This window comes from Chamaea fasciata, unplaced genomic scaffold (genome assembly GCF_029207755.1).
Source record: "Chamaea fasciata isolate MVZ Bird 193981 ecotype frontalis unplaced genomic scaffold, bChaFas1.0.hap1 SCAF_14, whole genome shotgun sequence".
NCBI lineage: Eukaryota > Metazoa > Chordata > Aves > Passeriformes > Sylviidae > Chamaea > Chamaea fasciata.
This window is the reverse complement of record NW_027094099.1, coordinates 14,318,827-14,336,246: the sequence shown is the minus strand read 5'-3', so window position 1 is coordinate 14,336,246 and position 17,420 is coordinate 14,318,827. Positions and strand designations below refer to the sequence as shown.

Genomic DNA, 17,420 nt, shown 5'->3' with positions numbered 1-17,420 from the left:
AAGGAGTGATTACTTTTATTCTGAGCAGTACAGCAGCTGGAGCAAGGGGAAGTGTGTGTCACTGAATCCTCAGGAATGTGTCAGCCTCTGGGCCTGGTCCCAGGGCAGCGGGAGCATTGATGGAGATGGAGAAGCTTCTGCAGCTGCAGGGGCTCAGGGTGCATGGCAGGGCTCAGACACTTCACTCAGCTGTTGTTATTTCAGCTAAAAGCTCCTTTTTTTTCCCCTCCACAGCTGAACTGACACAAAGATGTGAGACACATTCAGCACCACGGACACATCCAGCGTTTTCCTGCTCCAGTCATGTTCCCTCTGAGCTCCTCCACATTTTAGTGTCTTCCAGATGTTCAAGTTCCTCCATTCTGCAAGAATTCAAGATGCTCTTGTTCTCCCTTTCCTTTCTCCATTCATTAAACTTCATTTTGCCCTTCCCCAAAACCTGCCTCACCTTCTCTGCCACAACCACTGCTTCACTGGACCTCCTCTCTGAAGGCACTGCCTGTGCACATAACACATTCACCACCACTGTCATTTCTGGCAAACTTTCAACATCACCATCAGAACCTCCAATCTGAACCCTCAACCCTGTTTTTACTGAGACTGAGACCCTTCTGGAACAGTCAGAGCACCAGCCCAGCCAGCCAACCTGGGAGAACCAAAGAGATCATCGAGTGAGACAAGACAAGAATGAAAATAGTGTTTTTAATATCATTTACAGCAAACTTACAGTATGTATTTCACATCACATATTTCTAAACTGCTCATCTGGAAAATATAAGCTGCAAAAATACAGAACACAATACTCAAAATATATCGAGCATGTGGCTTCTCTTTTTTTTTTTTTTTTTTTTTAAGTCAATTGTACAGTGAAACATTTCCTTTTCCAAACCAGGTTTTGGTTTATTTTGGAAGAGCTGCTAAACACCTGAAAAATTACCAGCAGTCAAATTACCAGCACAGTTCAAAGACCTTTCTGAGGACCATTTTCCCTTGGGCACAGCAGGAAAACAGTAACCCCAAGCCCGAGAAGAGGCAGTGGCACGCGGGCTCATCCAGTCCCACACGGTGCTACAGACTCTTTGTGGAGAAGTTCTGTGCAGGAGGGACCCTCTCCACAACCCACAAATGCTGCTCTGCCCAGGTGACTGTGAAGGACAGCAATGGTATGAGGGACAAACACCATGGACTGGTCTGGTACAGGGGCAGGCAAATACTCCTCCAGTGCTGTGGACCCTGCACAGAGCTCTGCAGGTGAGTTTCAAGCCAGGTGTGACAAACTGCATGGGGTGGTCTTGTTCTCCAACAAGACAACCAGTGTGGAAGTACCCTCCATGCACTGATGGAAGATTACATCCACACACCAGCTGCAAACAGTTGTCAGAGAAGCCCTGAGCTTCTGAAGCCCGGAGAAACTCCCACCAACAACCCAGTTAAGACATGCATCAGGATTTGGAGGGCACATGGCAGGCCTGCCTGGTGAAAATGTATCATTTTCTTTATTTACACTATGGAGAAAGAGAAGGATGGATAAGGGAGTGGGTTAAGGAACAAAGTAGGTTCCTAATATTCTTAGTAGCCAAAGCTCCAAGCCCCTCAATCTCTGCCAGAGACACAGAGGAGCCAGCTGGTCAAGAACAGAATTTTCCCAATCTACTTTGAATTTTAAGCTCTCAAGTTTGCTCATCAATAGCTGCCACTAAGGGCTGTCAGGGGTGGGGGATCACCAGGTTACACAGGCAAGGCATGTGCTGCTGGTCATCCTCTGCTGCAGGAAAACAAGCAAAGAGAGATCAGCCACTGAAACCTTGCTGTTTCTCCACCATGAATGAAGCATGGCCAAGGACTGGCTGGGCAGCCTCTTCTGCTCATGAAACATATCAAGAGCTGCTCTCCTCCTGCCTGTGTAAACTGCCCCCACTCCCTCCTTCTGATTTCAGATGGTGCTCGTGTCTCACCTGCACAGGGCAAAAGGAATTTTAAAACAGCCTTACTGCAAACATGCCCTACCTAATGCCATTTATGCATTACTAGCTCACACGGCTCCAAATGTCCCTGTGCCTGGAATGTGATATAACTACATACAGCAGGGAAAAAAAAAAAAAAAAAACCAAACATTTCTGCAGACTGCATTTGACTTGTATCAAAATCCTAACGAACACCACATTTATTGTACTTTATTTACATGGTAGTCACGTATAATATAATACAATACAATACAGCGTTCCATTTGCAGTGGTAGGCACTATGGGTTTTAAAATGTCACAGCTCTTCCCCTGCTCCATCTCACCCCCTCCTCCCTATGGATGTGGCACCAAGAGCTCCCTGTTGTGCGGTCCCAGCGCTGCTCCAGTTTCCCTCTGAACCTGCTCTGGGATGGCTCCTTCCCAAAAGCAGGTGAGGGAAGCTGAGACTCCGAAACTTGGGTGGTCACAGACCACTGGCAGCCCTTAGCACTTGTCAGGGGGAGTCACGTGCAGCCTCCTCACCATGCTTTGCACCAAAACACTGTGAAGGCAAGGTGGGGCTGTAGCTGAGCTACAGACCCCTAGCACAGGGAATAGGCCACCTGTGATCACAGAGCACCGTTTGGTCCTGCTGCAGTAAGACTTTAGGAAAACGGCTGTGAGTCTCCAAGAGGGATCATCCTGCTCCTCTGATCAGGCAGGAAGTGTCATGGGTGAAGAACAGGGGTCATTTTTTCCTTTCAAGTTCACAGTTAGAGTTGTGAGGCACCAAAATCATAGCAGTTTGCACTGAGGGGTAAATGCACTGGTGTTTGTGCGATGCCATACTGCAAGAGGAAACCGGTTTTGGGGGCTGAGATATCCGTGGCAGGGAAAGATGCCTTTTGCTGTCCCACCCACAGGCGTTTCATTTGGGAAGAACAAAGATATGTTAGGCCATATGCAACTCTCTCATGATGCCCAAGAGGTTTCTGCTTCCGATCCAAGAGTTGTGCAAACATCGCAAATAAAATTTACACCACCTGCTTCACCTCAATACCAATTCAGTTTTGTCTAGGTTCATACCCTTCTGCTGTTTGCTCTAAGTAATTACTCAAATGAGTGCTTTAACCAGTAGGAACACTGAGAGAGGCTGAGAATTTCAAGCATCTGTGAGAGAATATTCCTGGAAAGTGGACTGTGAGTTGGAAGCCAGCACTTTGGCTGTCCTGGAGCACTGTGTGTCCAGCGGCGCTCAGCCCACTGGCACTGAGCAGGGATCCTCTTATTCAATTCTTAATCACGTATTTTTGAACTAAATATTTCTACTGATGAGAAAATTTCAGCCTGTGGAACTCAGGGAACAGAAATATCCCGTGAGTTTTATGTCCATCCAGAACAAACCCCTGTATGAATTACAAGAAAGCTTTTCCAAATTCTCCAGGCCACAGATGGATATGTAGAAACGAACTTGCAATTACATTGGAGGCATCGTCTTGGTTTTCTCAGCAAGTTGCAAGGAAGAAATAAAAGCGAAAATTCATGTATGAAGTTGCTATAAATTATTTGCCGAGCTGCAGCTGACAAGTTTCTTATTGCTTCCTGCCATATGCAGACACCAACTTTGTGCAGAACAAGTCCAGCACTAGAAACTGTTCAGGGTATGACAAATCTTTTCCTTCTTAGGGCTGGACACCCTGCTCTGCCACACTTAATCTGAATAAAGTGGGGGAAAGATCGCAAACTCATCCCATCCCAAAGACCCCATCCCCGGGTGTCACTCCATTCATCAAACAAATACAGATTGAAGCAAAGCTTTGACAAGCAAAACAACACAACACTACAAACATCCTGAAGTCCTACTCTTGCACCCATCTAAATGGATTTCTTTGTCCACATGGCTTCTCCTGAATTCCCTGTGTCTTTTTGGGACCAAGAGATGCTCAGAGCCAAGCAGCCAAGGCAAGACTGAAGCTGAAAGAAAAGCAGTCCATGTCACACTCTGTCCTAGGAAACATCAGTATTGCTTCTGGGAAGGCACAGCTCCCTTCTGCTCCCCTGAATTCAGGGAACAGACAATGGCCAAAGATTTTACTTGGCATCACTAGTTACTAAAGAAGTACCTCATGTCTAAGAACTGCTGAAAGGCCATTTTTCAGCAAAGCAATTGTATTAAGACTCAGATTGGCTAGAAAATGTCAATGGAATGATAGAAAACATCATTTGCAGCCTAGAAGTTATAGATTTAGGGGATATAAGCAGAACAAACTATAACATTTTGAACATATGTATAACTAAGTGAGACCTGCTGGCATCCCAGGCAAATTTAAATGCCTCACAGTAACTCTGGATACCTTGTATTGTATTGACTTGGTATAGCCAAGCTGTGCTTTGTCATTGGGGGAAGGAAGAACTGTGGCTTGAGAAAGGAAAGTGATGGTCAGTTTGGAAGAAAACACCCATAAACCATGGGTCTGGTGGAGGTAGGGCTCTCCAGGAGCACAGAAGGGTGGACAATCCTTTCAGAGACACAGAGTGGCTCAGTTACAATGTCCTTTCCTCCTCAGATCAGTCTCAACCATCAGATAAACATGGCTGAATCTGGCTCACACCAAAGGTTCCCATCTTCATCAACTGCTGCTTATGTTCCACCAACTGTATCTTGGCTGCCAACGAAACAGCAGTGAGTCACAGCAGCAGTGTGGGATGCTGGGAGAGGTGAACCCAGATTTAGGTAAGAAATGCCAGAAGTCCTATTGCAAATGAGAGCAGGTCAGAATTATTGCTTGTAATCAGGGGTGCTCTGCCCTATGCACAGGAAGCTTGTGAGCTTTGCACATATTAATCAGATCTAGAGAGAGAATAACAACAAACCTGCTCCTGTCTGCAAACACAGCTCACATGAAATTAGGGGGATAGATGAGCACAGCTGCATTTAAAGGCAGAGCAGGAGTAAGTCTGGAAACCCTTGCGAATAAAGAAACAAAGCTGTTATCACATCGGTCCAGTGAAGCATTTGCATGCGTATTTTATACTGACAATTCCCCACATCACCTGCCAAAAATAAAGCAAACATCACACCAAGAATGCCAAAGTTGGAAGGAAATACCAAGCCAAACACATCCAGCTGTGACAAACTCTCAGATGACAGGAACAGCTGACTTAGGGGCTAAAGCTTCACAGTGCTGGTAGACTTCAGGTTGTTGTGGGTTGGCTGTGGAGTGAAACTGCTGGCTGTGAGATGGAGGTGCCTTTCTGTGTCCCAGCATCTCATTTACTGAGAAAAAAAGTGAGTCTGTCCGAGACACAAAGGTGAACCTTAAGCACACTGCCTCCACTGCAATGTGATGAACAAAAAACTCTGATGGGGATAGGGGAGGGGGTCCAAATCACATTCATTCCCTCGATTTTAATTATTCTTTTTTTCCAAGGAAAAAGAAGTCAATGCATCTCAGACATTTGGAAATACTCCAATCACATTCCAAATGTCTGCAGACCATCAGTTCAATTTGGAAGCACTTTGAAGTGTAGCTAAGTCAGATAATGGAAGCTAATTCCTCTCTGCATCTTTCCCTTCTCACCTTCTGAGCAAGGTGAGACCCAACCACGATTAACAACAGCAGAAGCACCGAGGAGTTTAGTGCATCACAGAGGGCAATGGCAGAGGGAGGTCCCTGTTAGCTGAATCGCCAAGAATGGAAGGTTTGTGATATTCAAGTGATAATTCAAGTGATGGACTTTTCAGTCCCACTCTACATCCAAGATGTGCTGGGCAAAGTCAGAAAAATGAATGATTTCTATATGTATTACAAGAAGGTTCTGGAAATGCATCACCTTGTTAACAAGGATGCAGAGAAAATGATTCCAGTGTCATCTGCGCCAGTTTTAGATTGGGGTCACCTTTTGATTGCACTGGGGCTCTTCCAAAGTGGGATCTGTGCAAGGGAAAGGAAACCCCAACCTGAAGTCATGCAAGGCAACTGGTCAGTCCCAGAGAGACTGCAGAATCTCAAGTAGTTTGTTTTTTCAAACATCCCATTCCTTAGCAGACAGCCACGTGGGGAACACAGTGCTTGGAAATGCCAAAAGAACATTTTGCTGAGACTGAGACCTCAACAAACCCCTGAATTTCAATGCCCTTGAATATGAAGAAACAACTTCCACCATTGGATCTGGACTGCACAGCTCAGACCATGCCCCTGTTTCTGTTCCTGGGAATGGGCATTTTTCTATCTCCATCCTTGTTTTTTAAGTTTCCTGCATGGTTAAGGCAGTTGCAGGTTGGAGGCGAAGTGCTGTCAGGTGAAAGCCCAAAACACAGTTTGGGAAGAAGGAGGATGTCTGACACTCATTTATTATTCTGTAACAAAAAATGGGTTGCAGGCAAAAATGGCTTGTGGTTCTGAAATCAGAAAAAAACCAAAATGCCTGCTGGTGTGGATGAAGGGTTTGGTCTGTGTATTTTTTTTTTTTAACTATAGCTCTGTTTTTACATCTGTACCAAAGCACTGACAGCAAAGCCCTTCATGATGCAGGCATTAGACCTAACCCTGGCAGAAAAAAAAAAAAAAAGAGTGGGATGGGGGAAAAGCTTTTCAAACATTCCATTATCAAAAGAAATAAAATAACAATCATGCAGGAATTTCAAGCTACAGCTTAAAAATAATGTAAGTAACCCCATTCAACTGCATCTCCCACACATACCAACAGAAGAGATCAAATGAACAAGAAAAACAAAAATGAAAATGTTTTGTGCCTTGGAATCCTGTTTCTATAACTCCGGTCAAGGGGGACTTTTGACTGTACCAACGAATCACAGCTCGTGAACACTGGGAGTTTGTTTTACATCATATCAATCAGCATGCTATTCTCCTTCACCTTGGTCTTTCAGAGGGGAAAATCATGAAATTGTGAAAGGGGTTATGAAATTTCAAGCAATCAGACTTTTAGAAAGGTTCTATTCTGTGACATTTGTGTTCGAGTCTGAAAGAGTGTGTATAGTATAAAATTATGAGCTAACATTTGGAAAGACAGCAGTCTAAGTAATAAATCTGCAGAATGAAGAGAACTGTACAGAATGATTTCAAAGGCTTATACTTGACAATTATATATATTTTATGAGACAGTTATGCACCCTGTGCCTTTTTTGAATTCATTGTTTTATGGATGCAGTATCTCTATTTTAGCCGATAGGATATACTAAACCAATGGAATGGTCTAAAAAGCATCATTTACCACCCAACATAACAATGGCACTGCATAGCTTAATATTTTTTTTTCCCTTAAACTTCTTCATCAATTGAGTGATTCTTAACATAGCTGAAACCCAAGAATTAAATGTCTGCAGTTACAATATTTGTTGAGTATTTGGCACAATGGAGTTTATTTGATACACCCTTTTTCCCTGCCCTTATTGTTGCTGAACACGTGATTCTGTGCATAAGTTGCAAACACACGCATGTAAAGTCAGTCAAGTGGAAGCAGTTTGATACTCCACACCCATGTTGCAAAGCCTGGATAAGAGCAAAGTCTGCAGAAAAGGTGTTGAACACGAGTGATAAGTTATCAACCCTCTGTAATTGTGCCAGCTCTGGGGTGTCCACTGCAGCAATGGACAAGGATTTGGGGAAGACCAGCCCCTCTGCCACCTACATGGAAGTGACACCCAGCATTTGACTCAATATGCCAGGTTACTCCTCTAAACATCCTCAAGTTCACAACAGCTTCGAAATTCACACAATAAAGGAACTTTTAATTATGATGCTAACCCTTAAAGCCCTTCTGACATTTAGTCCATTGGAAACAAGTCTGGTTCCTGGGGAAAAACTCATCAAATGCCACTAATTTGCATTGCCTCCCAGCAGGAATGTTTTGGAAAACAAAAATATGCATACAAAATAAGCCCGACCCCCACGCTTCTTGTAATCAGATGAAAGTTTCCCCACGGTTTTTGCAGGTTTAGGTAAGACTGCACTGCAAGAGCCAAGCCAAATCTGCTCCTGCATGGATGCTTTGTGGGGAGCTGAATGGAAGTTTGAGTTGCTCAGTGCTGGCCAGCCTCTGCTCCCATAACCCAGCCTTCCAGAGGAACATTATTTCCACATGTACAAACAAAATGTGGCATCCAGGAGAGATTATTCCATCTTCCTCACATGGCTTCCACTGAAAGTCAGTGGAATTTCTCAGGTGAAAAATAAAACACCAGTTGTGAGGGTTGAAGGATTAAGGTCAGAATTCCTCTCATCTTGTACACGCACGCGCGCACACACACACACACACACACACACTTTAAAGAAAACATCCACCACACAATTTCTAGATTGCAAATTATATATATATATATCTTTAAAAACTGGAGAGAACATAAACAGCCTCTCCACATATATATGTATTCACTGAGTCACATAGAATATGAAAAAACTATATTTATGTAAATCATCATATTATCTATAATTCTCCAACTGACAATTGTTTTTATAGAGACACAGTGCATTCATTCTCTTTTTTAAAAACATATTATGTGTCTTCATTGGCTTGGTAGCATATTAGAATGAAGGCGTATGGATAAAAAATGCAGAGGATTAAACAAACCCCTTGAGTCACATTACGTTTGGGTGAATTAAACAGGATCCTTCCCCAAACTAGCATAAATAAATCCTCCTCATGGAAAAGTGTCAGTGATTTAAGGGTTAACATAGATTTGAAAATAATTTCAAAAAAACATCTTATTAGAGGACTACACAGATAAGTATTTGGAACTCATCCCCCTTTAAAAAATGACAGCACGTTTGGCAAAGTGTGAGCAAATGTCTTGAACTCTACTGGGTTTGAGATCTGAGCACAGTTATTCACAGACAGCCACGAAGCTCCAATCTGTGAATAAGCCCGGGCTGGAAGGACTTGGATACCCCTGACAGCATTGCTCGCCACCGGGAAGGTTTCCAGCAGCTTTCAAGGTATTTATTGTGGACTCGTGGCTGGTGACAGAGTGTGACTGCTGGAAGGGCTCCAGCACTGCTCCCTCTATTGCAGACGCAGCAGGTTGGAGCAGCACCCAGCCTGGCCAGCCCTGCAGGGCACCACACACCCCATCTCAACTGGGAGAAAACCCTATTGCTGTTATCACCTTGCTGTTACCAGGTTGCTTTCTCTACGTCTTGTGCCCAAGCCTGTGCTGAACTCTCTGGTGAAGCTCTGCAGTTGCCTTCCTCAGAAGCTCGTACTGTCACCAAAGGGGCTGGTACCAGCCACAAGGGCTCCCTGCTTTCTCCATCACCTTGCAGGATGTCACAAGTGATCCCATTAAAAGATGCTGTTCTCAAGAATCCTGGCTGGGTCTGACTTTGAGAAAAAGACAAAAGTTTCCTGTGTTGCCGTTGCTGTTTTGCAGTTGTTTCTTCTTTCATTCGTGCTCTCTCCTTGTTTTTTTATTAAAAAGGACCCTTGTATTATTAATATAGTTCACCCCATCCACAGTCACTATAAAACAGACTCCATATTTTCACACCACTCGTGGTCTTCAAGGTTATAGATAAATTTTGTCCTATGTGGTTGGTTTTGGGGCACGGAGTCCCGCCCCAGATTGTCTAGGGTGAGAGTAGAGGCAAAAAACTCACTAGTGCTGAGACCACCTTCGTGGTTCTTGATGTATCTTTTATAGTTTTTCCTCAAGCACTGCCAGGTGGTTGTGTACAGGATGAATGCAAAGGACTTGAGGGCAATAGCAATGCTGACATACAGGTATCTGTAGACCACGTTGTCATACAGTGCACAGGCTCCTTGCTCGCCACAGAATGTGCTCCAGAACAGACACGTGGAGTCAATCCCGGCCCCGAAGATCAGTGGAGGTGGGATAAAACCTGCCAAAATAAGAGAGACAAATCATGCTTTTATGATCCCTGTGATAAAGAGAGAGGACGTGACTGCAGTGAGTGGAAAGAGAGTACTTTATCAAGGTTAATAGTCCCAGCTGCAGCCTGTGATTCTAATTTTTGAAGTTCTAAATCAACCTGAATGAAGTTTGTGGATAAGCTTTTAGCTTGGACTTAACGTCTACGGAAGAGATTCCTGCTGATATCAATATGCAGCAAGGATTTTATTCAAGTTTGAGTGGCTTTTATTAAACTTCTTGTTTGCCTAATGAGACTAAGTGGAGGGGTAAATGAAAGAGGAGGAGGACAGCCTTGCAGCTCATTCTGTAGAAACTGGCAGTTCTGCACTTTAGAGTGTTCACCTGGAGGATCTCATAGCACTCCAGTATAGCACCTAAAATCAGCCTCGGCACTGAGATCCAGTTTTGGACTGTAGCCTGACGTAGCAAAAGCTTTTCTCTGGAACCAAGGAAGAGAAACAATAGCCTCTAATAGATGTCAACGATGCCATCTGAAAAGAAGGAAAAATTTCAGAGTGCCATTAAATGAAATATCACAGCAGGATTCTCCCACAGCCACTGCAGCTAACTACCGATGAGTGTTTCTCAATCATAGTTTGCAGCAGAGCTGCAATCTTAAAGCAAAGTAATCACTCCAATCTCATTTAACTAATAAAGGAAATGTTTTTCTTCTCTACTTTCCCCCATCCTACAGAGATACTGCAGCAACCCCCCCATTTCCCATTAGCCTGATGGTGATTAGGACATCCACGTTCCAGCTCCGAGCTCCCCAGCCAGTGCACGTGCACTGAGTGCGCAGCACTGGGGAGAAAATGTGAACATTCTACATAATATAACCATTTCTCTACCTACTGCTGTATTTTTGGGCAGAGGCTAGAAGCAGATAAAGCCTGAAAAAAAGACCTGATTGATAAAGTCACTGCTGTGGGTTAAGACAGCGAGCAAAGGAGAGCATTGCATGTATTGAAATCCAACAGCAGGCAGGCACAACACCCCCCTGACAGTATCAATGCATCCGTAGGTGCTGTGATGCCTGAGACTCTATAAATACCTGTGAAAGCAGACACAAGGACTGCAGTTTTTAGACAGGAAAGTGTTTAATCTTGGATCCAGTTTCATCATTAACCTGGATTTCCAGGCTTAAAAAAGATACCTTCCTTCAGCTTGTCACGAGGGAAGTAGTGACATTCATGACATGTATCCTAAGACTACAAATAAATTGGTTGTCTTCACTGTTCCCTGTGGTAACTAAGATCTCTTTATTTTATTTTGTTGATGACTGGAGCTCTGCAGATTTTGTTTGATCTTCCTTATAAGTTGATAAATGCAAGAATTAAGAAAGGCTATATGGGCTTTTGGTACTCATTTTAACCAGTCATTATTAGCAAAAATGTAGTAAATAAAACCAGATGATAAAAAAGCAAGACAATCTGTTTGTTAGAAATACTAGTTCCAGTCATCATATCTAAAAACCTGTCTATGTTCTGGAAAAAAATACCAGCACCAGCTCTTTGTTCATCATTTCAGTGACTGGAAAATCCAGTCTGGGCTGGTTCTGCTTCTAAGCTAAAAGACACTTTTTTAGTTGAAACCTGTGAACAACCACAGACTCAACGTGGATTTTAAAAATTCCACTGGGCTCCTGACACAAACAAGCAAGAGGCTGTGCTGCTGACTGCAGTTTGTGTGCCCAGTGCTGCTGGATGCCACCTCAGGGGTAACATCCAGATGTGGCAGTGACTGAGGAGCCACATTCTTTCCGGAATAACAGAAAACCACATTTGGATCATAATTTTGAGGTGTGAGTCCCTACTTGTTAACATGCTGAGAGATGTTGACACAAAGCTTTGGAGATGTGCAGGCTGAACTTCAGAGAGAGCTGCCATCCCCACCTGCTGGCTTCAGCTGGCCTGCCTGGTGTCCATGATAATCTGGCCTGGAAAGTGCCCCTTGTAAGACTTGAGGAAGGATCAGTTTCCCTTGAACTCCAAAGCTACTCCCATGTGAATACAGCCATGTGGAAAAACCTTTAGCAACCAGTGAGTATTTCATGTTTTTAGCAGAGGAAAGGATAAGAGACTCACAGGAGCAAGCTGGTGCTCAGAACTCCTGAGACAAGGGAGCCGAGGGGTTGCACTGCACAGCAGAAACTCCTCCTGAGAGTGAAACATTGTGGAGTTTTGCCATGTTGGAATAAGAGACAAACAACATGAGCTTGGAGGAAAAAAATCTAACAAAGTGCCCCAGTAACCAAAGGCTCTTCTAGGATGCATGGTGAACACCACCCAGAAGGAATGCATCCAGGATCTGAAAGGCCTGAAATTCTTTGCCATTCCAGACAATTCCATTCTGAACCTTTGGCTCCAATTGCTCCAATTGCTTTACTCTCTTCTCTGGGAAACTGCAGTAATGCTTTTATATGAAGACATTGTTAGGCTGCCCCCTCACAGCAGAATTCCTATGAAATGAGTTAATATGTGCAGGAAGATACCAGGAGAATTCAGTCATGTTTCATGTTATTATAGTGAATATTAAAGAGAGTCAATCATGTTCTACCTCTTACTGCAAAGTGTTGCAAAAATTTCTGCTTTTTATATATATTTCATAGCAGAAACTGTAGGACTGCATAAAAAAAGGTGCTTCTGTCTTACTGAAATCTATTAGCTACGATTGCACCTTCGGGTCTCATACCTCTTGCATTTAATTCTCTCCTTTGGTTCAAGAAGCAGCTATTATCACTGTCATCTTAAGTCAAAGCTTAAAGGTGAGCTGACAAGCTTTTAAAATAAATCAGCAAAGCTATTCTCAAACCTCAGGTTGATAGAGGCACAATTTGGATACCCTTGCTCATATGGAAAAGTATCTTTCTCTTCATTTTCTGCGCGTTCCAGCTACATTGCTGATATGCTTCAGGATATATTGTCTTATTTCATGGGAATCCCTTAGTGACAGAGCAACACATAAAGATTTGAGTTTAAATTCTCACCATGGCTTCTTTATCAGAGTGAAAAAAAGAAATCTGTTCAGCTTAAGCCTGAGCCTGGTTTTAGAGGAATTCAGGATGCTGCTATCTCAGGAGGCTTCTCTCTTTTGAAAGGAAAAAAGAAAAGCTAAAAATCCCTCCCCTTAAGTATTTTTCCTTTGGAAACAACACCCCATAGCCATCCTCCTTGCACACTTGCCTGCTGACACTCCACATTCAGCCAGTCACAGCTCAAGTCAGGCCAAAACCCATGAGCAGCACCAGCAGCTAAAGAAAATGCTGTGTTTGCAAGGCTTGAACCAGAGCTGACCCAGGTCAACCCAGAAACTTCCCTTTGAGTTATCTGAGCTCTGGGTAAGTTAACTTGATGCAGCTTTTTGTACGGCTGCAGTTACTTCACCACAACCAATTCACATCTAATGTATTTGCAAACTGGTCGGGGAGCACCATTTCCTGTTTAGCTTATGGGGAATAGGGTGTTAAAATTAAATAAAAAAGTGAGGTCACTTATTCGAAGTGATGTCTGATACTGCTGGATTTTCAGCCCTGTACTTTCCAGAGTCTCGCTGTAGCCTAAGAGATGGCACTTTAGTCTCCAGCTCATTCCTTTGGGACCAAGGCAGCCATGCAGGGAAGGTTCTCCCTGTGCCCTGCTAAAAAAAAAGTAAATTCTACTCCCACAACATGCAGAAACCCTGGGCATGAGACGGTCCCACACAATGATGGATCAGAGGATTATGCCCCAAATCACTGAGGCTAATGAGCTGAAATAGGAGAGCTTTAAAACAGGAGCCACATCTTCCAGAGGGGAAAAAAACCACTCGGAAACAAGCAGCAGCCTGGTATGTCCCCTCTAATTCATAGATTCCCTTTAATTCATACTGGTCCAGAGGAGGAGCCATATGGGATATGAACCCACAGGAGGAAATGAGGACTCAGCTTGTGTCATTTTCCTGGTTTCCTTTCCGAGACACCCAAAGCAAGAGGCAAGCTCACCCTGTAACACAGGTCCTGTCCCTCAAAGGAGGGTGAAAATCCATAGCCCTCTGCTTCAGCAATATGCAATACAGAAGTAATTCTACAAGCTGCTGACACATTAGTAACAGCCACAGAAGAGAAACTGGTTGTGTGGGACCATGGGAGAAACAGTAATTTCTCACGCAACACTGCATTTTCTTCCATTAGCACAACACAAATAGCAGGAAAAGTGCCTTCAGGAGCCTTGATGTGACATCCCTCATGGAGAGGACTCAGATCCCAGTGTGTCAGACCCCACTCACGACAATGAAAGCACTATAGGGAGTAGAAATCAACTTTTGCATGTTAAAAATGGAGTGTTCCATGAGGAAACAGAGGTTGGGAGAGAAGGACATGCAACTTTTGCACCTACCTAGCAACCGGAGCAGCAGGAAAAGTACCCCCAGAGCGTAAGACTTGAGTTCAGGGCTCACGGTTCTGCAGGGAGGAGAGAGAGAGAGAGAAATCGATTCCTGTTGTTCTGCTTTGATTAACACACCCCGTGGCCCTTCTGTGCTGTCAGCCAGGATGCCACCAGCACCTCTTCAAAAAGTCATTAATGGGGTTTTTCTTCAGCCTTCTCCTGAACTGCCTACAGCCCCAAAAGTAATTGCATTGGTGATAGGTTCAGGAATTAGCCAAGTCATTAATAACAACAGCTAATGTTGTCATTGGATGGGGAAAAATGGAATTCCCATCTCATTAAATCATTGTTTACAAGCTCCCTATCATGTTTTCAAGGCTCTAGATGTTGAAAACTGAAGGGAGAGAATTTTTGGTTCTGAAACTCCCCAAACTTCTGGGAACAAGAGAGGGAGGATGATGAACCAAAAGGTTCAGTCAGCCTGTTGACTCAGTGAGGAAGTGCTCAACACTAGTTTTCATGCACATGACTTCAGCATGCCACGTTTTTTATCTTGAGAAGACAGTGTTTGCAGTGTCTTCTGCTATGAACACAACCATTATTGCATTAAGAGTTATCCTTCAAAGGTGCTTTAAAAAAACATTCACAGCAGGGGTGGTTCTCTGTATAAACAGACTGGAGGGACATCAGCCAAAACAGATAAAACAGAACCAGCAATAGCTTTTAAGTTAGGAGAAGACACTTCTGATCACCTGCCCTCCTCTCAGATATTCATGGGTCATGTAATACCACACCATGACTTCCACATGAAACCTGTGACCTTGGGATGAATTTCAGCAGTTTTCAGGCAGATCTCCATGCTTTATATAAAGCCTTTATGCCAGGAATTATATGACCCTGGAAAAATGTTCCAATGGTTAATGGCTTGGCTCAAATAGGATTCTACAGTTGGGTGGGAAATGAAGGAAACAGAGCATTAAAAGTTTATTTTAATGAAAAAATAGATTATTACATGGAATATTCACAGTGGGCTTTTAATTGGTCGTGGTGTCCTTTCATCCCCTTTTCTATATTTAAGACTAAAGTCAATCCCCATACCTTTAGGCTGGAGTAAAAATTGCCACTTGGAGAAATCTCCTTTTCTCACTGACTAGAGCAGTGACCAAATGACTTGCTCAGACAAGACATTTAATTTGTAGACACTGAGTCCATTTTTAAATAACCATGGGAGCTGCCAGTGTCACTTGTCACTGCTCTTGACACCAAAGACACATTCATATGCCGCAATTTTCTTTAACCAATGGAAGATGGTAGTTGCAAGAGAGCATGAGGTGGTATCTGGCTCAGAGCTCTCCACTGTACATTTGGCAGCTATCAGTGATTCTGAGTGAAGTTACAAATCTGGATGTGTGAACTGTTTACTTCCTACAGCTCCGAACTGAGTATGTTTAATCTTCCCTTTGCTTTTCTTATTCTCTGGTGTTCCTCTTCCTGGCTGATGCTGGGATTATCTCGTTTGAAGGCAACACTCAGATGTCTCCATGCAGGATCCTAAAGGTGCTGGCAGCTTCCTTGAACGAAGAACTCTTCAAACTTCAAATTGCTTTTGTCACAATATTTATCATGAGGAATTTGATTTCCCTTTAGCTACTGGAGATGCAAAGAGAGGAATGAACTAGTAGGTGGAATATCTCATTTTGTATTCTGCAGGGACACATGCCCTCACAGAGCTGTTCTGTCCAAAATCCACTCAAGAGTGTGTTTCTAATACAGACCTAATTGATTGAATTTTATTGGAATTTTCCAGGCAGCAGAATGGATCTGCTATTTATGCCTCTGGTTATTATTCTCAGTAAGTGACAGCTTGGACAGCTAAGTAATTCTGGATAAATGTGGGCTTAGATATATATGTATATCATAAGGTGAAGTGTTCCATATGTCTGGAAAAAACACAAGGTCAGTTATCTGAATGAGCTACTTTTGCCCACCTATTCACATTGGTTTAACTCAGACACGTCCTTCAGATTTCCAAGTTCCTTATGTTCTTGGACTTGGTCCAGGGTGAAAGAAGTTAAACTCCAGTCAGGGAGGTATTCACCAAAGCTAGTCTTTGCCACAGCTTTTCATTTTTCTGAGGTTTCTATGGTCTCCAGACTATCTCAAAGGGTGAGCTTAAGGCTCTCTCTAAGCCATTACGTGCTGAGAACATGGGGTGGCCATTCTGCCCCTCTCCCGATGCAGCTGAACTTCCTTACTACCTTGATTGGAAACTGCACGTCTGTATTTCCATGCTAATATCAGAAGAAAAACCTCTGCCATCACCCTCTGCAACATCCCTGAAGGAGTCTTGTCCATTTGGGGGCCCAGTTCCACTTCACACCCTCACTTCACCAAAGGAGACCTCGAGCAGTTCCTGTTTTCTCTCTAGCAGCTCTGTACTGCAGGCCCTGAACTGGGGCCATGCCATGGCTAAACCAGGTGCTACCAAGTGAAAAAAAAAGTGGCTCACAGAGAAAATAGCTTGAATGGAGGTTCAGTTCAAAACCATGGGTGTGGGTACAGTGAGTTCAGTGTAAAAGGCACAGGCCAGGAGCTGTGTGGGACCCTCAGCTCCTCACTGTGCCCCACGGTCCCTCCAGCCCTGAGCTGCCCCACCTGATGAGGATGGTGACTGATGGCCCTGCTTGGTGAGAATGATGACTGATGGCCCCAGCTGACGAGGGTGGTGACTGAAGGCCCAGTGATGAGGATGGGGACTGGAGCCCCATTGATGAGGATGGGGACTGGAGCCGCAGTGATGAGGATGGGGACTGGAGCCGCAGTGATGAGGATGGGGACTGAAGGCCCAGTGATGAGGATGGGGACTGGAGCCGCAGTGATGAGGATGGGGACTGGAGCCGCAGTGATGAGGATGGGGACTGAAGGCCCAGTGATGAGGATGGGGACTGGAGCCGCAGTGATGAGGATGGGGACTGAAGGCCTACCTGATGAGGATGATGACGGACGGCGTCTGCGCCATGGCCCCGATCATGCTGCAGACACACATCACGCATAGGAATGTCAGGAAGGCCTCTTCGCACCCAGGGCTGGGGCATTTGCCAGGAACCACGGTGGCATTTTCGGCAGGGACCGAGGTGAGGCACGAACAGCCACTGAGGTTCTGCAGAGGAGCACAAGGAGTCAGGGGAAGGGAGAGCTGTGATCCCCACCGCTGCCCTCTGT

General features: G+C 44.2%; 1 protein-coding gene across 1 annotated transcript in view; it reads right to left on the bottom strand.

The window, feature by feature from the left end:
• Positions 1 to 826: 826 nt before the first annotated feature.
• Positions 827 to 17,420, bottom strand: part of SLCO3A1 (solute carrier organic anion transporter family member 3A1) — a 136,131-nt gene continuing 119,537 nt past the window's right edge. The window contains exons 8-10 of the mRNA XM_066196169.1: positions 17,183 to 17,358; positions 14,208 to 14,272; positions 827 to 9,802 (exon numbers count right to left, since the gene is read on the bottom strand). Coding sequence (XP_066052266.1) covers positions 9,423 to 9,802; positions 14,208 to 14,272; positions 17,183 to 17,358 — 621 coding nt within the window. The 3' untranslated portion in view covers positions 827 to 9,422. The remainder of the gene's footprint in view (positions 9,803 to 14,207; positions 14,273 to 17,182; positions 17,359 to 17,420) is intronic.